Source organism: Rhinolophus sinicus, chromosome 6, assembly GCF_057876585.1.
Source record: "Rhinolophus sinicus isolate RSI-liver-muscle chromosome 6, RSI-T2T, whole genome shotgun sequence".
Classification (NCBI taxonomy): domain Eukaryota; kingdom Metazoa; phylum Chordata; class Mammalia; order Chiroptera; family Rhinolophidae; genus Rhinolophus; species Rhinolophus sinicus.
Genome location: NC_142506.1, coordinates 52,430,465 through 52,452,257, shown reverse-complemented (window position 1 = coordinate 52,452,257; position 21,793 = coordinate 52,430,465). Strand labels below are relative to the sequence as shown.

Sequence of the window (21,793 nt, the reverse complement as noted above, 5' to 3'; positions counted from 1 at the left end):
AACTGTGCATTTAGTGTGATACAGCTCTAAAAATGCATTAGTATGAGAGTATCTAGTTTTAAACGAATGTGGTTTTGCTCTTCCTAACATGAGAAGGAAATAAACTTGACCTGCCATGCATTAGGGACCATAAGATATTTTGACGGGATTTTGTCTTTGTAATCTATACTATATTTTCACACCTAGAGATTATAAAAGAAATTAGAAATCACATATAAAATCTTACTGTTAAATTTTATTTGATTTGGCTCTCATTGAATCCAAACCATTTTATGCAGTGCTAATTATTTAGTCTCAGCTTTGCTCTTGAGTTAGCAGTACCTGATCAACTTTCCAACTGTAAAACAGTTTGAAAATCAAATGTAGCTTACATGCAAGACCCAACAAAATTAAAAGTGTTAAGTACGTTTTGGCAGTTCACTTTTATTATGCCCAGTCCTCAAATGTACCAGCAGATAATCATCTGAATGTTAGTTATTTTTCACATGCTTATGTGATCACACAAAAAGTACATGCTAAAAAGAAGCAGATGGTGACAGATGGGGAAGGTTGAATAAGGTGGTTTTGGAAACCTAGAGAAATGCACTTCTGTAATAGTGTAAAAATAAAAATTATTTGATAATCAAGTTAGAACTAACGAAAAGATTGCAGAAATGACTTGATTGTTGGAAAATACATAGTATCTTGTTCTGGTTCCTATTCAGAGAAAAAATGTATATACTTTTGTCTCATATAAGTGTAAAAATTATTGTTTTCAGTGGCTGAAAATGTGTTTTTTGATGCATTCTTAGTTTTTAGAACATTTTTAGAAAACATTCAGTTGCTGTCATTTTATTCATTTTTCTTTTGAAACCTACCAACTTTAGTATCTCTTTATATAATACATATTCTGAAAATACCTGAAATAGACCAGAATATTTTGATAACTATTTTGATACAAAAAATAGCTCAATCATTGTGATGCTATACAAATAATAGCACAAATGGAAATGAAATTCTATGTAAATTTAAAGCCAAAGATATACATTAACTTCTTGAGAATGAGTTGAGAGAATCGTATAATGTAAGGATAAGGGTAGTTGCTAGCATGGAGTGGTGTAGGCGGGGGAGTAGTTAGAACCTAACATGATTTAAATATGTTGAATGGAATTTTATTTATTTATTTTAAATACAACAAAGAATAAATGTTGAAGACGTCATCTTATGGGCTCTGTCAATTTTCTCTTTAGGAGAGCTGAAGAGAAATGAATGAGGCCAAAGTTACTTACGTATGCACATTTAATCTATAGGTAAAAACAGTAGCACACATAGTTACATTTTGCTTAGCCCTTGGACAGAATTCTACTGTTTCTATCAAATTGCGAAAGTAAGTCTTAAAATTTGTAAGCTTTTTATAGAAATAGAAACCTGTTTTAATAGCCTTTCTAAAATGTGTACATGCCTAACATTTTATTTAATTATTTATAATTCATGAAACACCTGTCCTCTTAACGTATCTTTGAAAGCCTTCATTTTCCTGATGGTTTTGAAAAGGTCTCCTCACCAATATTAAGGGGAAAATTACATAAAGGATCACAGTGATTAGTTTGGGTAGAAGTTGTATGCTTTATAGTCAGAATTCATATTTAATAACTTCTGTCGTATGTGTTGGGTTAATACTGATACTGTTTCTGGATAGTACTAAAAAACATCCCATTTTGTCCCCAAATTGGACATTTTTAAAACATGAACTAAAATAATATTTTTTTAGTTCAGTGTTAATGTCTGTTTGTGTTTATAGGTAGCGGCTTTTACTGGCTTAGAAGTCTGTCAGTTCTTGTAGTAACTGTAGTAACTAACTTTATTCCCCTAAAGTTTTTTTTCATTGTTATGTGTGTGTGTTTGTTTTTGGTTTTTTTTTGCTTTAATAGTCAGAATATTTGCATTCAGTTTAGAATGACTCTAGTTTAAGCACAGTTTGATCTTAAATACTCTGAAGCATAAGAACGTAACAGAACTAACCCTAACTGGTAACACTAGTGATAACCTGTAGTATCTTACAATGGCTATTTTTACTTGGGTTACAAGGACCCAGTTTCTGGGAATCCCATAATGTCTGCTGCTTCCGGTTAAAAAGGAAGTATAGAACTCTCTGGGAAGATATGTGTAAGTATGATTTAGTCACCAGTATTGTATCCACTTAGCTTTTCTCTTGTTCAAGAACATTGCCTGTTCTAGCCAGAGACTGCTTTTGTAAGTACGATGTTAGCTGTATCCAAGAATTGTGTGTGAATGCTAGGAACAGTCATAGGCTTACAGCATTCTAATTCACAGCACATGGCAGCTACGGTTTCAGTCTCTTAAGAATTATTAGAGCATTTGAGAATATATATTTATGAAGAAAATACCAAGAACCCCTGGAATCCGTACTTCTTATGAAATATATACTTTGCCTGAAGCTGTAATACATTTTAGAATCTGATTTACAAGACTTAAAGGTCTTTTTTTTGGAAGTAAGTTCCTATGATGTTAAGAATATATAAAGGGTTTCCATAAATGGTAAGGTATATATAAGTGTGTGTTTATGTATAAAACACATATATCAGTTACCTGAAATATAAGGTTACCAGAAAAAAAAATTTTTTTTTTTGAATTAATGGTAAATTGGTTCATCCAAGTTCGCAGTTTACTTTCACAACATAGGTGTGCAGAGAGTTTGTTTGGATGTTTAACTTTCCCCCCATCTGTTCTGTCAGGATTATTGATCGAGCAGTAAGCCACTCTAGGGCATACGTAGCCTCCTTGCAATTGCTCGCCTTGGGTGCATTGTGTAGCCTTGGCGAACAAGCTGAGAGAGGGGTGTCTTCAACCTTCCAGTAAATCCTGATTGGGAAAAGAATTTTGGAATATGGTTTTTGAAAGTGCCCACTAGCCAAATACATATGTACATTGGTAATTTTAATTGATGATAGCATTTTAAAATGGATGGTTTATTATTTAATATCATTCTTTTAAATTAGTAACCAATCAACTGCTATACGTGGTGATTTTTTTTAACTCACATGGTTGTCTTATAAATGAAAGTGTCTACATCAAATATTACCAAGTATTAATCAAATATTACGAGAATATTTAATAGTAGTTGGTACCTGCTGTGACCTCCTTGAGTCTTAGGTTTTATTATATCAGAAAGTGAAGCAATGTCTGGCTACTGGTGAAATTGAAACCATGCCTTGTTCCCTAGAGTTTGTGCACTGTTTGGGTATTGCTTTGATGTGTCCTCCCATGTTTCCCCGAAAATAAGACCTAACCGGAAAATAAGCCCTAGCATGATTTTTCAGGATGACATCCCCTGAACATAAGCCCTAATGCATCTTTTGGAGCAAAAATTAATATGCGACTCGGTCTTATTTTCGGGGAAACATGGTATCATCATTTTTCAACATTTACATCCTCTGTTGTGCTTTATCTCTATTTGAGCATTTGTAGTAAATGTAGTTGTAAAGTAAAACTACATCTATGGTGACAGAACAATAAGGATAGAAGAAAAAACCAAATGTCTATATCCATATTTAAACCTTGAGTTTTGTTTATGTCAGTAACATTGATTTTTATGGCAAAGAGATACTTTCTTTAGATTAATTAAGTGTTTTAGTGGATTATTTCTCTGGGAGCAGGTTTTGATCTACATTTATATCAAAATTATATGATAAATTGCATTGTAATGGAGTTGAAATGTACGCTACCATTGTTGTACCTGCACATTACCATTTACCATGCCCTTTGCAGCAGCCCTCAGGATAACCACGAAGTAAATTAGCCTTTTTGCTGGGGGGGCTGGGGGGGGAATCATCAGAGGTAGCCAGAAGGAATTACAACTCTTAGGTTAAAGAATGTAAATTTTATGTTACTGCAATTTTGGAAAAAGAAGTGCTTTCAGTAAGGGAGAAAATTATCTTCCAAAAATAATATAAAAGAGGCTGTGGATTTTTCACTCTGGAATTTCTAGAGTATTTCAAAGTATTGTGTTTTGAAATAATTTATATTTAAGGAGAGAAAGAAAGGATTTTATGTGAATAATGGTAACATGTTTTATATTATTATCCGTATGTAGAATATTTAATCACTTTTATTTTTATTTCTTGCGTATTTCATCTTCCAGCTGTTTGGAGGTAGGAGTTGAAGAGAAGTCTTTCTTTTTAATTGATAGCAAAGACTCTTAGATAAGAAGGATGGCTGAATTGTTAGGGTATTTTTAACATTGCCTTTTAAGTTTACATGTCAAAAAAATACTGAATTGCATCAGATCTGTTCAGTACAAAGTGATACAGTATACAGATCTAATTGTGCATTATATCTGTAAATTAAAGCACATTATGTTCAGAAGCAAAGCCACTTAGTTTCAGAATCAGTGTTCATTTTACAAAGCTAAGTAAAATACACTTTAGTTTATCAAGCAGATTTTTTTACAATGCAGTTTTATTTTTCGGATGTTTATTTCTCTTCAAAAATAAAACCTTTTTTTTTTTTTTTAATGTACTCACTTTCCCTCTGGCTGCAAACCAGGTATTTAAACAAAAATAAAGGATTGCCAGTTTTGCCAGCTGGGGATGAGAACCCGGCTGGTGAAATGTGGGTTCGGGAAGCAGTTAATCCAGCTTTTATGCTTTTTATGGTTTTATGGAAACAAAAAAAAAAAGAGGTTAAAAACCACATTTGGCTCTTTTTTGTGTGTGCCACTGTTTTGTTGGTGTTGTAGGAATGCAGTGAAAGATTACTTAGATTAAAAATTTTTTAGGTAGTAGGTAAAAGGCTGGATCTGTAAGATAAAGGCCCCAAAACAGTACATTTTACTAATTGGACATTAGATTCTTAAATAATCAAAAGTGACTGGTATTTAAAAATTATATATGCAGCATTTCCTTTAACGAGTACACAAGTAGAATTCCTCTGCTTCTTTAGGTTATTTCTTGTCTTCTGTATGTTCTTACATTACTCATTTCAAACAAATAGACATTTGAAATATTTTTGGCTAAACAAGAATTTGTTGTTTTTTTTCCCAAAAATATTTTGCTTAGTTTGTGATTTACAAAGTATTTTTGGAAAAACATAGGAACTGGACTCATGTTCTTATCTTGCCAGTGTAATTCCTAGTACTCTTTAGCCAGAAAACAAACAATGAAACGATTGAATTTAAAATGTTTTCATAGCATTTGAAAACACTACTAAATATATATTTAAGTTTAACATAGTTCCTTCTTGAAATTATATGCTCCATCTTTAAATACCTTGCCTGCTAAAGTGCCTTAGCTATCAAAAATACCATGTACAAGTCTACAAAATTGAATTATTGGTAAATTTTAAATAAAAGTCACAATAGGAGTAATCTTCAATAGCATTTTTACTTATTTGAAACTAAGAAAGTTTGGAACATGAGTACTACGTACTTTGTTCTGTATCAAATTCTCTTATATAATCAGTTATAAGATTTTTTAGTTGATAAATTTCATGTGTATGATTTTCTTGATCTATTTATCCCAAAGCTGAGGATCAGAAAAAGTAAGCATTAAGATGATTCAAATATAGTGGCTTAAAGTAAAATACTGAAAGTTCCAAATAAATGCATTGAATTCCATTGGATAAGGAACATATCTAATAAAAAAGTAGAATCAAAGTTTTCCTGGGATATGATAACATGACAAGTTATCATGTTTTGATTTGAACAGGTTGCTCTAGCCTGAACATAGCCTGATACTTTCATGTCATTTCTTACTAAATTTAATTTCCATGTAATGTAATTTGGAAATCAAATTTAAGGATACATTACAGGTAATTGAGTCCATGATTTTTGTTTTTTGCATTTAACAAAAATTGTTGTGAGGTTCTAATGCTTTGGATACCAAAGTTTATTACACCCCAGACAATAAATCTTCATATTCACTTTGTTGACTAAATATTTCCGGAAAGAGTTTAAACATGGAGAGGACTCCACAATTTTTCAGATTTTTTTGCTTGGTGGTCATGCCTGTACTCTTTTCTGTGACATTGTGTGTGTTTACTCCTATCTTTCACTCTTTGATTTGTGTTATTTCTTCTTAATGCAGGAATGTGTAAAGCACATCATAAGCCTTATCAGCATGTCTTAGTTCTAAGTTGTGACTTAAAGTCCCCATTAGAAACCAGAATGAAAAAGGAAATAGACCTAAGAAAAATATGCAAATATACTAACGGTTTTCATTTGATCCTTAGTGCACTCATATACTCACTTACTTGGAATTGCTTGTGTGATTTAACCTCTTTCTTATATACTGAACATTTTGGAAAAATGGAAAATTTCACATACCGTGTTTCCCCGAAAATAAGACCTAGCCAGACAATCAGTTCTAATGCATCTTTTGGAGCAAAAATTAATGTAAGACCCGGTCTTATACTAAAATAAGACCGGGTCTTATATAATATAATAAATGTAATATAATATTATAATATAATGTATATAATATATAATACCTGGTCTTATTTTACTGTGATATAAGACCGGGTCTAATATAATACCGGGTCTAATATAATACCGGGTCTTATATTAATTTTTGCTCCAAAAGACGCGTTAGAGCTGATTGTCTGGCTAGGTCTTATTTTCGGGGAAACACGGTATTTGGTATGATTTATATCTTTTCTAGGATGCTTCATAGTTTAAATGTCAAGCTGTAAAAGTAGCCTACCTAAGCTTTGAAAATTAGGATTAATTTTTACTTAAAAATCTTGTTTTATAAATAATGCTTTAAAAGTTAATGTACAATAATCTTTTTTACTGGTTTCACTTTTAGGTATTGGAAGATAATGACTATGGCCGAGCAGTGGATTGGTGGGGCCTAGGAGTTGTGATGTATGAAATGATGTGTGGCAGGTTACCTTTTTACAACCAGGATCATGAGAAACTTTTTGAACTAATTCTAATGGAAGACATTAAATTTCCACGAACACTCTCTTCAGATGCAAAATCATTGCTTTCAGGGCTCTTGATAAAGGATCCAAATAAACGGTAAGCCACAAATAACAGTGAGTTACTGATGAATGTGGTTAGAAATTGTGATATGGAAATTAATTCAAATATATATATAACTAATTCTAAGAAGCAATGTATTTGGTGTAAACGTCTTCCCACTGAGATCCTGACTTATTTTTAGCTGCATAATATAGAACATTTAAAAAATTTCCTCAACTGTTTCTGACTTGGAAATTTTATGCAGATTTTACCAAATAAGGATCTTGAGAGTTGTGTTATCCCTAGTATGAGTGAACTTTCTTAATTGCCCTCGTGCTTGCTTTTATGGGAATAAAAGGACCCCTTTTGGTCTTTTCAGTCTCTGGGCCTTTATGTTTCTGCCGATTCACCTTATAAAAAAGGATAGGCCTGCTCGTACTCCCTTCCCACCCCTACTATGTCAACATATTTAACTACCTTTTTTGCTTACTGTTTGAAGATATTCTTTTCCACGTGTGGCTGAAAGGACTAATGGCAAAAAAGTAAATAAATAAATCTTGATACAATTTGTCTTTCTATTTCAATAACTTAAGCCCTTTGCTTAATGAGCTCTAGGATTCTCATTTTTATGTTTATATATTCATTTACACATGCGTTTTATAAGTCATGTGAAATGACTATTAATTTTAACATCCCTTAATATGTGTGTTTGTGTATATCTATGTATATATCTCCATCCTTCCATCTAGATGTGTATGTGCGTGACAGTATTTTTCTGAAAATCTCTTAGATCTTAAGCATCCTGAGGATAGACCATTTCACATATTGTTGAATATATTTCATAACACTTCACATAGTGTTTTTTGTTTTTTACAATATTGTTTATTGTTGATGATCAGTATGCATTTGTTGATATGAATGAGTGAAGGAATAAATGAATAATAGATAAATGAATCCTAAAATGTGAGCTTTGTCTACCTTTGAGGTGCTTTCCATTACATGCTTCTAGCTTTTAAATTTATGAGGAATGTGATTTTACCTTCAGCAGAAATAAGCAAACGTAATAAAAGGTAACATCTTTTTTTGCTTTGTGAAGAACCATTCAAAAAGGTACTTCATAATTCTAGTAACTGCGATTTTACATTTGTAATGTGATTCTTTTTATTCAGGACATTTTCATATCTATTGTCTTCGTTGCCTTTTCAGTTCCCCATAGAGAAATAGAGTAGCTGTTATTCTCATTTCCACTGGCTTGAGGAGAAAACGGAGGCCCAGAGAGGCTTAAATAATTTATCTTAGGTCTCACAGAAAATTCATATAAAACAAAAGTAGAAATCAAGTTTCTTGGTACCTATTTGATATTTTTTTATATATCTTTATTACAATGCATTAATTTCTCAGTTGGTTTAGGTTTATGAATGTATTCCATTTAATGTGATGATTTACACACATTAGTGTAACTGGTAGTACTTGGTGATAGATAATTTTTAAAAAGAGCTGAGATTTCCATTTTATCTACTTGATTTTGGGGTTTAATATTTGGCTATGGTTCCAAGGGCAGTGAATTTTTATCCTATCCTTTCCTGATTTCTCCAGGTAACTTTCACAACCCTTTCCTTTGTGGCCCCTCTATAAGTGGCTTGTAGAATAAAATTTTACTGGGGTTTTCATGTCTATGTCGCATTCATTTTTTTTTTTTTTTGTCCCTTCCTCCCCCACAATGGATAGCACCTAGTAGTTACTTAATAATTGTTCAGTAAATGTAAGATAAATTTGGAATGTTAGTGGCCAGGCATATATTACAACTCAAAGGTTTGTGTACCCAGAGGCTCCTATAGTCTAAACAGAAGCGGTATTTTCAATTATCTGCTAATAATTTCCTTTTATAGTAGATGTGTCAAGTCCCTCCACTGCTGCTTTAAAACATTGGGAATGCAAGGATGAAGAGCATATTCTCTGCTCTAGATGTTCATAGAATAACATGGGGCCCAAAACATGTATTCACAGATGCTCAGGTTAAACTACACACAAAATGCTATTGAAATTATTAGCTCTGTCTAGGGGAGTGGAAGACTTGAGCTGGCTCATGAAGGAGTTGGAATTTGCATTGGCGTTTATACAGAAAAATTTACATGTAAAGAACAGCTAGAATTGCAAATGAACATGGCATTTGAGAAGTTCAGTGACTAGAGTGTAGAATATGAGTTGGGTAACATTGGGAGATGAAGCCGATATGTTGGATTATAAGGACCTTATGTTTCTTAGAAAATATTTTATCTTTATTCAGAAGGGGATAAGATGCCACTAAATTATTAAAAGTAAGGGGTGGATAATCAGAGTTGTGCTTTGTAAAGGTAATTCTGGCTGCTTTGTCATGGATGGATTAGCACAATGAAAGGCCAGGGGCAGGTAGGCAGGACAGGTAAGAATGTGAATGCAATAAAAGATGGGGTCCTTTCTGAAGCAGTGGAAACAGAGCGAGAAGTAGAACTTTGTGAATGATTAAGTGGAAATGGTGAGGATGTGGAAGGAGCAGGGATGCCTCAGGTTGCCAGCATGGATGACTCGTTTGGAGAATGGAGTAGTGTTAACAGACAGGAAATGGAGGCAAAGGAAGAGGCTTGATGGGGTGGGTGGATGTTGATGTTAGCTCTGGCTATGCCAAGTCTGAGGTGTCTATAGAAAACCTAGATGGAGATGTCAGGCAAGCTGCTGAGAATAGTACCAATGAGTAATTAGGAGAAACCCAGTAACTGCACATCTGGGTTAGGGATCCACAGCCACCTGGGAGGTAGATGGAGCCAGGTGAGTGGTAGAGAGAGCAGAGTATAGAGAAGACGGCCCGGGACAGAATCCTGGGGAACCTAAAAAGTCTTTGCAAACACAATCAAAGGTAGCATTAGCGTATACCGCCTTATTCCTGTTCAGCCATTTAAAATACTGCCTGCATTTTTCTGATCCTCTTTACTGAATTGTTGTCAGTTCTATCACATGGCCAACTGTCATTTTGCTTTTATTTCGTATTCTCCATTACTTTATGATCATTCTGTTAGTATTACCTTTGTCCTCTGCAGCGTTTAGAGGAAAAGCACGACCTCATGTTGCATTCAATAAATTAGGAAAACAGGAATTCTGTGATGTTTCTAATAATGAAGAATCCCTAGGAGCTGGGGATTCCGTGTGGCATTCTGATGCTGGAGTTTGGCATTCTTAGACCTATAGCTCAGTACAAATCCTACTTTGATATTATTTTGAAGTCTTCAGTTGTGTATTAGGGAGCCACTGACATGGAAATGTTTGACAGCTTCACACTTCGAGGAAACTTGTGTTAAAGAGTCTCTCCCAGCTTCTACAATGGCAGTCTAAGATTGTCTTCTTAGACTGTGCATGGCACCCATGGCTGATACCTCAGTTGTGTATGTATTTGATAAATACAGATCAAGTCCTAGCTATGTCTAACGCTGAACTGCTAGAGTACTGAGGGGTGACACAAAAATGAAGAAGTGAAGCTGGATTAAACCTTTTCTTTACAAAACGATTGCGGTTCTCCATCGCATCTCTTACCTACCTCATCCTCCATCTCATATATAATTCAAAATGAAGACATCGAAATACACAGTAAGATAAGTATAAGAAAACACAACGAGCTTCTGAACTTTCTCATGCAGATTACTTTGATGCATACTTTGAAATGTTAAATTCTTCTCGGAAACATGTGTTTTGGTGCTTGCTTTTCTGGCTCCTTAAGCACAAGCTTAAAATGCTTTTTGGGTAATCCAGTACTGATCCCCGCTCTCAAAAGAATTCCCAAATCTTCGGGGGCGGGAGGTGGTGGGAGAGACATACGCAGCTTGAAATAAAATGAACAAGAGTGAGGCCAGGAAGTGGAGCGCTGAGTGTTAACCTAAATACACATGGCCAGCCTGAAAGTTCCAAATGCGAACATGGCTGAAAGTTCCAAATGTGATCCAATCTGGAAGTTCCATATCTGGGGTGTGGTTCATGCTGTATGGATCTGGGGCAGGGGACCTCGATTGTAGAAACCACTGAGCATCACTAAAGATGTTCAGATATCAGTTAATTCTATTATTTTCCAGTCTGACAATGTGTCAGACGATCTTGGATTCTTCCGTATTTCTTATACCTAATCACGACCAGAATTCATTAGACTAGTATAACGGTTAATTTCCTACGACCTATTTGTTTTCCTTCCTACTGAGTGATGTGTGGAAGTTGGCACGTACCAACTCATAAGAGCCAGTTATATTTCAAGAATTTAGTGACCTGATTGTTTAATACAGTCATTATTAAAAATTAAATTATATAAGTTTATAAATTAAAATATTAAAATCAAAAGTAAAAAAAAACCCTCAAAACTCATCACTCCTTAATAATTTCATTACATTTTGAGCTTACTCATACCTGCAGTATCTGTATAGAAATACTGTATAATAGTTTGCTTCTGGACATCTCTTCCCACTTCTCTGTTGAGTGACATCAGGTTAATAACTTGAAATTGGCCATGGTGGGAGTATTTACATCACCAGAACTGGGAAACCCTGTAAGTCAGGGCTTGATTTATTGTTTTGTGGATTGTTTATTCTTAAGAAAGTGATAGATAGAAGGTTAATAATACAGATTAAATCTTAAAGGTTATTTTATCTATATGCATTACGCTATGAATGGCACCAGAAATGAGGAAATATTCTTCTCCTGTTCCCAAACTATTAATCATTCAGCAAAGAAGTCACTCATGTAACTGACAAACAAGTGAAGTTCTGACATATGTCTCTGTTGTATGACTTTCAGCTTAGTCTTTACCATAAACAAAAATATCAGCCAATACTCATGTCAGAACTACTCATAAATCAGTTCGTGGCTTTGGAGTTCAGCATAAAATAACAAAAGTTTTGTGTGAGCACCAATTGGTTAATTTATAAAAAAGGACATTGTGTGTTTTTATTATTCTTTGTAAATTTTGTAATTCACCTTTATATTAGTACAATTCATTATAAATACATATATTATATGCATATTATATGTGTGTAATTTCCCCCAGAGACCAGGTTGTTAAGAATTTACCAGGGCCCATCATTCCTAACCATGAACGAGACCGAATAAAGCTTGCTGTATCAATTTGCGATTTAAATAGGTTTCCTTGACTTTGTTTTCTTCATTCTTTTCCTGTTCTTTCTTTTCTCTCTCTCACATTGCCCTCTTTCCCTCCCTCCTTTCTTCCCTCTCTGTTTTTTCTGTTTCTCTCATTCTTTCTTTGTCATGACTAGTATGTACTATATTACCCGAGGAAGCAGAAAACACCTGAATTTCATATTGTGTCAGGTAGCAGTTAGATAAGAGTACTGCCAAAGATGGAGATGGGGGCGGGGGTGTATTTTTAAATTTTTAATTTATATTGAAACTTGCTTAGCAAATTCCATTGTAATGATTTCCTAGATTAACAATATAATTTCTGTGGAAACTCATTTGAGATATGAAAATAGTCCATGAGTTTCTATTAGAAAAGTTCTACAAATTGTTTGTCTAACCAACTTAGCCAATTCAGAATTTATGTTAACAAGGGTGCATTTTTGACTTGAGTCATTCTGAAATAATTTTGGTTTATAGAATTGACAATGATAATAGCTAACATTTGTTGGGCTACATGCTTACCTATGTTATTTCTAACCCTTGCCATAATCCACTAGGCTAGTAGTATTATTCCCATTCTACAGATGGGAAAACTGAGATTAAGCAACTTTTTCATTGTTAAATGTCTTGTAAGTTCCAGAGCTGGTTGCCTATTTCAGGTTCGTCTCCATAGCCTATGCTCTTTTCAGATACCATACTCTTCTGAGGCTCATTCTTATTAATAATATATTAGAGAAATTAGATGTTACAGAAAAAGCTGTTTATTTTTAATGGGTATTTATCAAAAACTATGTATCACACAGAAAATCACATTTCACAAAAACTTTTTGTATGCATTGGGCTTATCTAAACGTTTTAGACTCATTTAATTTTTTTTTTATCCTCATAGTCTTGGTGGAGGACCAGATGATGCAAAAGAAATTATGAGACACAGTTTCTTCTCTGGAGTAAACTGGCAAGATGTATACGATAAAAAGGTAGGTTATCTTCATGGCATCATGGTATTTGTATACTTTGGCTAAAAAAATTTTTCAAGTGACTGAAATTTAATGATACAATGTAATTTTACATTTTTACTCTATTGTTTAATTGAGTATTGAACTTCTCAGCACAAAGTTTTATTGATAATTTTGACTCCCAAAATACATACATGAAATTGTATTCAATATGGTGAAACAGTTGATTTTTCTTTGTTACTTTGCTTTGCATTGTTTCCTTACTTCAAAAAAATAACTAGCCAAAAAAGATTATAATTTTAAAATTTGTCCTTATGCCTTTAAATTTTAAAATGAACTCTTCAGATATATTTATACAAACCTTTATTTTAAAAGGAATTTAAAAGCAGTTTAGTTTTAACATTTAACAAAGTAATACATTTATTTGTCTTCTTTTGGACTTTTCCGTTATTTGAAACAGAACTTTAATACCTGTGAAATGGATGCTACAAATTATGTACCTTTATTTTTATTGTACTGTGATTATTACTTGTTTTTAATGCTGAAGTTTCTGCTTTAATTCGGGAGCAGGGTATTATTGTGTCGGTTCTATCTTTTAAATTTTTGTTTATTTTATTTTTACTACTTCAGATATTGTAAGTATAGACACTGATTTAGATTTTTTGATTTTCAAATGCTCATATAGAATTTTTACTGTGAAATTTTCATGTAAGCCAAGATTTGCTAAGAATTTTTATCCAGTTATTTTGTGTAGTTTGTCCTTCCATTTCAGTTTATTCCAGCTTTTCATATTTTCTCTGAAAGATGTATCAGTCAACATTTATGTAGTGTCTGTTTTGTGCCGAATATTCTCTGTTAGTCCCTAAAGCAAAGGTAGAATGATATCATATGAGTTGTAAGGAAGTAAGACAAGTACTTCTTTCCTGTATTATGTTATGATAAGAGGGAGTGTGGTGATTTTCTAAGCGTTTCTTGTAATGAGGTGTTTAAAATCGTTGCCCCATATTTTATTCCAACTTCAATTAAACTCTCATCTCTTGAGTTTTGTACCTTGTATAAAGCACTGGTGGGTATCAGATCCTTGTCAACCCTTATGAGAAGCATGACCATCCTTAAATGCCCTCAGTATTTATTCACTTCCTCTGGGCAGCTCTACATCCACTTTATAACGCTGATGATGTTCCTTATGAGTTGTACAATCTGTGGCCCTAATGAACTATGTACTGTTGTTACCGTGTTAGTCCACTACAGAAGAACCTGAGAGAGATCCAGGTCTTGTCATGTCTCCCAGAAATAACACATGGTCAGAGGTTTTCCTTGGTGCGCAAGCCACAACTAAATATCCCTGTTGAAGAAAGACTCAATCAAAAAAAAAAAAAAGAAAGAAAAGTAGAAAAAGAAAGAAAAATTATTTTAAGAGATAATTGTGAAGCCCTAGTGTGACACTGCTATCTTAAAGAAGAGGCAAAACATGGACTTTCTTCAGTCCTGTTAGGAGACGAGTCGCTACAAAGATTTCCTCATGAGTTTGGCTCTCATGTTAAATGGTAGTTTGGGGTCACCTGGAGAAAGCTCTGAGACCCCAGCTAGCCCACCAGTGAGAAGCCAGGCTTACCTGTCTCTGCTCCACTGGACTAGACACGCCCAGAGTGGAGGTGACATGAGACACCCAGGCAGCTGTCTTGTGGTGAATGGAATCAGAGGCGTCCCCAAGTGGGACAGGGAGGGAGAAGGAACTGCCAAAATATAGCTTTAGATGATGTGTGTGGAGAAATGAGTTTAAATTATTAGAACTGATAAAAAAAATAGATGATCCTTAATTTGAGCAAAGGTTAAGTGTCTTGCACAGAAAAGCATACCACAAAAATTACAGTTTCCATGAGCAATGGAATTAGTCATAGCCTGACACCTGCTTCGGGTTTCCTCGGGTCTCCTGGGTGTCAGAGACGCACCATGTCTCCAGCCATCCTCACGTACTTGGACAGCAGCGTGAGAGCAGCAGCCTGACATTTTAAGTCTCTTTCTAAAATGCTGTGAAAATGGGATTTGGGTCTATTTAGGGTTGTATTGTATCACTAATAAACAAGGAAATAATTATGGGAATGTTGATACCAGTAGCTATTTTAATGAATTCAATAAAAATTCTAGTGCTTTGGACAGTACAAATTATAAAATAATTTATAAAATCAGGCATTTTTATAGGACCCTTATATCCTTAAAATGTGCAACTTATTCATAAGAGGTTAATTCATCCCTAAGATCAGGCATTTTGAATTACAGTTTTAGTATGCTTTGGGAGATATTTTATTCTTATATGAGTATTGGCCATTTTTCTATACATTGTGGCAAATCGAGAGATGAAAATACAAGTAAAGATGCTGGTATCTTTAGAGAAAATCTGGATCTCTCCCAAAGTAAAACATGAATTAATCTTAATTATGAGGGGCTGATGTGGCTGTCTGAAGAGGATAGCACTGAAATGTGGAAATTCTTGTCCTGGACTTGCTTCTTCCTTCCCAGGGTGGAAATGGACAAGTCATTTTACATAAAAAATTATGATCTCTGAAGTGCCTTTGACATTGTCTGGCGGGATGTCCTCAATATGAATTTATCTAGATAAATTTCTATATGGGTTTTACACTCAGTTTGTCAGCTTCTACAAAACAAGTCTGCTGGATTTTATGTGAGATTATGTTGAATCTGTAAATAAATTTGGGGAGAATTGACATTTGAACAGTACTATCTTAGATCCATGAACACAGTGTATCTCTTCATGGATTTAGGTCTTTCATTTCTCTCAGTAATGCTTCATAATTTTCAGTGAATCTGACTCATATTTTAAAGATTTATCCTTAAGTATTTCATGTCTTCTGATGTAAATGATATTTTAAAATTTCATTTTCACATTGTTCGTTGCCAGTCTATAGTTTATTTTTGTAGATTGACCTTGTATCCTGCACTCTTGCAAAACTCACTTATTAGTCTTCATACCTTTTTTCTGTAGTTTACTTACGAGTCTTTTCATGATGATCACATCGCCTGTAAATAAAAAAGTTTTCATTCATTTTCGATCTGTATGTATTTTTCTTTCTTTGGCCTTATTATACGGGCTAGGACTTCCACTACAGTGTTTAATAGAAGTGATGAGAGGGGCATCCTGGCTTTGTTCCTGATCTTAGGGAGAAAATGTCTTTTACTATTATTATATGATTTTAATGATCACAGCTAGCACCGAGCTCTTGCGTTCTAAATATCATTCTCCAATAAGAGGAATCAAGACTGCTTGGAGACGTGGTTGGTTCCAGAGCTGAAATGAAGAAAATAAAAGATGAGCCCAAGAAATTTCCCAGAAAAGTAAAAACCCAAGAAAGATAGATAGAAAGGGGCATGTTAACAGGCCACAGGAGCCAACCTTAAGGAATTCTCGGCGGTGAAAGCTGGAACAATTTCAGTAACTAAATAAATAAAGATACCGTCTTTATAGTGTTTGTAGTATATGTGATGATGACCTCTCTTTTATTTCTGATACTCGTCATTTACGTCTTCTCCCTTTTTTCCTTGATTAATCTGACGAGAGGTTTGTCAATGTTATTGAAATGTTTTCAAGAACCAGCTTTTGGTTTCATGGATTGTTTTGTATTGTTTTTCTGTGTTCAAATTTATTCTGCTCCATATCATTTCTTTATTCTACTCTTGAGTTTAATTTGCTCTTTTTTTTCTATTTTCTTTAGGAGGAAGCTAAAATTATTGCTTTGAGACCTTTCTCTTTTTCTAATATAAGCACTAGTGCTGTAAGTTTCTGTCTAAGGACTGTTAGCCATGCTTTGCAAATTTTGATATGCTGTGTTTTTATTTCAAAATATTTTTAATTCTCCTTGTGATTTCTTCTTAACTCAGGGATTATTTTGAAGTGTGTTGTTGAATTTCCAAATATATGGATTTTTCAGACATCTTTCTTTTATTGTCTCCTAAGTTAATGGTCTTGTAGTTGGAAAACATAGTTTATATGCTATTAACCCTTTAAAATGTATTCAGATTTGTTTTGTGGTCCAGAAAATGGTTTTCCTTTATGTTTGAAATGGTTCTTTTTTACTTTTTGACTCAAATGAAAGGTGAAAGAAATGGAAACACCAAGCATTGGCTACACAGAAAATTGCAGAATAGAAAGAAGGAGCAATAACTGAATGGAGCACAGCCTATAGATTCCCTTCAGAAAGAAAGAGAAAACTTGCTTTTAGAGGGTAATGTAGGCACTGGGTAGTTAATTTTGGTCACTTGGTTCATATTCATTTCAATGGAAAGGCAACTGTTTAAAAGATAATGCTTATTCTTATTACTCAAGTGCAAGGAACAGACGGGGCTAAATGAAATAATCGCTCTTCTGAAAGGGTCTAAGCCAATTTTTCGTACATTACTAATTTAATTTTAAGGCTTTCAATTCATTCATTAAACTCCTGTGTTCCTATTTGAAGATTGATCTTCATCTCTGTCCCAGATTCTAAATTAGAATTTTTAGTATTTGTATAAAACTACATGTTTACCATTTAAAATGCTCTTCATTCTTCTTTCAAATTAATTATTTTTTTAACTGTGATATAATTCACCCTATAAAGTATACACTTCAGGAGGTTTTAGTGTATTCAAAGAGTTGTGCGGCCACCATCACTGTCTAATTCCAGGATATTTTCATCTCTTCATTCCTTCTCGAAGATTCAGGTTTCTTTCTGGTATCATTCCCTTTTAGCCTAAAGAATTTCCATCATCATAACTTACAGTGCAAGTCAGCAGGAAAGGAATTTGTTTTCTTTTATCTGATGTCTTTATTTTGCCTTCATTCTTGAAGGATAGTGTCACTGAATATAAAATTGTGAGTTGATAATTTAGTCAGTGCTTATTCAATTATTTGTTCCCTTATAAATTATGTGTTGTATTTCACTTGCTGCTTTGAAGATATTTTTGTTTGTATGGTGGCTTTAGTCAATTTGACTAGGCTAAGCTACATTTCCCAGAATTCCCTTTGGTGTGTAAGATTCTTGCAGGCAAATCTGAGGCCAGAGGTGAAGCAGCAGCCATTTTGTAGCTCGTCATGTTGTTGCTTATCTGTTAGTTCACTTCATTGGCCTGAGGCAGTGGTCAGGCCTGCATCGGCTCTGTCTCCCCCTGCATTCTCTTTTAGCTTTTCCCACTAGTATGCCAGGGTGTACGTTTAGCTCCATGGCAGGCACGTAGCTTGTGTAGGATGTCCACATCAGAGTCAGAGGCAATACGAAATGGCATGGGTTTCAGCCTGTCCAGGTAGGCCCCAGCTCATGCTTTTTGAGGTTCCACTTTATTCTCCTGCTTTACACACATCTTCTCTTCTCCCCTTCCTGTCCTATGGACACCAGGCTCTGGCATTAAACGTGAAGACAGAAGCCTTACAGAGACTGCATAACCAGCTCTCACAATTGAGTAAATTCAGATCTCCATAATCTGTTCACACAGGCACACACACACCACACAAACATGCACGCATACATACATCACACATAAACTACTGCTACTACTTCTGTGCACCTGCTAACAAAAGTTAAAATACATAAAACAAAAACTAATAAAACTGCAAGGAAAAACAGACAAATCCCAAGAAGTAGAGAGAAAATCATTAAATTTGTAGAAGATTTTAGCAATACTATCAACCAACTTAATCTAATTGATACGTAGGGAGCACCACCCAATAATTGAAGAACACTCATTCTTTTCAAGGTCATCCAGAACTTATGGTACATATGTTATACCATATTTAGAGTAAAACAACCCTATAAAAGTAAAAGGATTCAAATAAGTTAAAGTATGTGCTCTTTGAATGACAGGGAATGAATATAGAAATCAAAACAGAAAGCTACATGGAAAATCCCCAAGTATTTGAAAACTAAATAAAAGTTTAAATAATCCATGTGATAAAAAAGAAACCAAAAGGGAAATTAAAAAGTATTTTGAACTGACTAAAAAGGGAAACAAAACATGTTTAGCTGTGGGGTACAACTGATGCAATACTTCAAGGGAAATTCCAATTCCAAATGACTGTATTCGAAAAGAAGAAAGGTCTAAGATCAATGACCTTATCTTTCATCGTAAGAAACTAGAAAAAGAAGAATAAATTAAATCCAATGGCCAATGTGATGAGGCAAGAAAAAAAAAATGTATGCAGATTAGAAAGAAAGAAGTAAATCTTAGTCTTCATTCATGGACAACATGATTATCTATGTAAAAAATCAGATGGAATGTACAAAACAGCTACTAAAGTTTAACCCATAAATAGATTGATATAAGATAAATATATAAAAGAATGCAGGGTACAGAAACAACTGTAATTTTTTATACAGCAGCAACAGACAATCTAAAATGAAAATTAACAAAAAATGTTATTTACAATACCAACACAAATATGTTTACTTAGGAATACTTTTTACTTAGGAATATGAAGTACTTAGGAATACTTTTGACACAAGATGTGAAAGACTTTTATACTGAAAATTAAAATATATTGTTGAGAGAGATTAAAACAACCTAAAGCAATGGAGCGATATGTGCCATGTTCATGAGTTAGAAGACTCAATATTTTAACAATATCTATTCTCTCAAGATTGATAAATTCAACACAATCCTAAACAAGATACTAGAAGGCAATTTTGTAGAAATTGTTAGGTTGATTAAAAATTCATATGTGATGCAAAGGGCCTAGAATAACCAAAACAACTTTGACAAAAAACAAAGTTGTGGGACCTGTACTACTCAACTTAAAGACTTATTATTAAGTCACAGTAATCAAGACATTTTGTTATGGACAAATAACATCCTAATTGCCCGTAAAGATGGGTGAAGAGACCAGTGAAATATAATAGAGAGTCTGGAAATAGACCCACACATACTGGGGGTTCCAAAAAAATGTATACACATGACTCGTATTCATCTTTTCTTATCAATATATATTGAGTATTAATAGTTTTAATAGTTTTCTCCTTTCTTAAAATGTGTATACTTTTTGGGGGGCACTGTCTGTATATGGTTAATTGAAAATAGTTCAAATTCAACAAATGGTGCTAAAACAACTGGACATCCTTTTAAAAAAAACAAAACACGAATTTGCAGCTTATAAAACATTAATGCAAAATGGATCATAGTCCTAACTGTAAGCCTTCTAGAAGAAAGCACAGGAGAGAATCTTTGTGGTACTAGATAGTACAAAGATTTCTTAGATAAGGGCAAAAGCATGATCCGTAAAGAAAAATTAATAAATTGCACTATCAAAATTAAGAATGTCTGTTCTTCAAAAGACATGCTAAGGAAAAAGCCACCAACTGGAAAAATACTTGAAAATCCCAAATCTGATAAAAGACAAGTATGCAGAGTATGTAAAGAACTTTGGACTTAATGACAAGGGCAAATATTTGAACAGATACTTCACCAAAGAAATAAACTCGTGGAAAAGATAATTATTCATTAGGGAAATACCACCACAGTGAAATAACACATATTAGGATGTATGGTATTGAAGACTGACCAAACCGATGTTGGCAGAAATGTGAAAACAGCTGTATAGCTCTCATGCACTGTTAGCAGTGACCTAAAATGATGCAGCTACTTTGGGAAACAGTTTGGCAGTTTCTTAAACAGTTAAACGTACCTCTCACGTTTGACCCAGCCGTTCTGCTCCTTGGTATTTGTCCAAAATAAATTGAATCTTATGTCTATACAAAGACTTGGAAATACAGATTTCTAGCAGCTTTATCTGTAGGGAGTCCCAAACTGGAAGCAACCCAGATATCCATTGACAGGTGAATGGATATACAAGTTGTGATACATCTGGAGGATGGAATATAACCCAGCAATAAAATGGGTAAGCTATTGATACATACAGTGACATTGATGAAGGTCAAAATCATCATGCTAAGTGAAAGAAAACATACAAAGATTACGTACTATCTGGTTCCATTTTACATAAAAGTCTAGAAAATACAAATCAGTTGTGGCGGACAACATGTCAGCCCTTGCTAGCCGGAGGATAGGAAAGAGGACGGGTTTACTTAGGGTCATGAGAAAGCGTTCGCAAGTGATGGTTATGTTTACCATCTTGATTGTGGTGATAGTTTTATGGGTAGATACATATGTCAAATGTCAAATTGTATACTCTTAATATGTACAATTTATCGTATATCGTCATACCTCAGTAAAACTTCTTTAAAAGCCCTTGCCCTGATTGAACTTTTATTGAGGATGAGGTGTAACGGTAATTACATTAAACAAATGAATTTTGTGTGTGTGTGTGTGTGTGTGTGTGTGTGTGTGTGCATGCGAGTATGTAAGTGTGTATTTGTGTCAGATGTTGAAAAGTCTTTTGAAGAAAAATAAAGCAGGGTGGGGATAGAAAGTGATGGGGAGGGCAACTGTTTGAGAGGGGAGGTCAGCTCAGTCTTCTCTAATATCCGGTGACATTTGAACAGACTCAGTTCCCCTGTGATCATTGGAACACTATTTTTAGGTCTGTTTCAGTTTTTTAAAGCTACAAGTGACCATTCTCTCTCTCTCATCTAAAAGGATAGCCGCCTTCCCCTAACCTGAAGCTTTGCAGATTCAAGTTTTTGCCATGAGACAGAAGCCGAGCAGGAGGGTGGGGAGGGTGGGGAGGGTGGGGAGGGTGAGGAGGGTGAGCAACACCTACCCTACCTGCCCAATAGGAGCCCATTTC

The 21,793-nt window shown here is 34.3% G+C and overlaps 1 protein-coding gene across 4 annotated transcripts in view; it reads left to right on the top strand.

Moving 5' to 3' along the window:
* The window catches only part of AKT3 (AKT serine/threonine kinase 3), a 253,836-nt gene that overhangs the window by 217,455 nt on the left and 14,588 nt on the right, over nt 1-21,793 (top strand). For all 4 annotated transcript variants that reach the window (XM_088799111.1, XM_088799113.1, XM_088799112.1 and 1 more), the window contains 2 exons: nt 6,804-7,018; nt 12,999-13,086. In XM_088799111.1, coding sequence (XP_088655237.1) covers nt 6,804-7,018; nt 12,999-13,086 — 303 coding nt within the window. The remainder of the gene's footprint in view (nt 1-6,803; nt 7,019-12,998; nt 13,087-21,793) is intronic.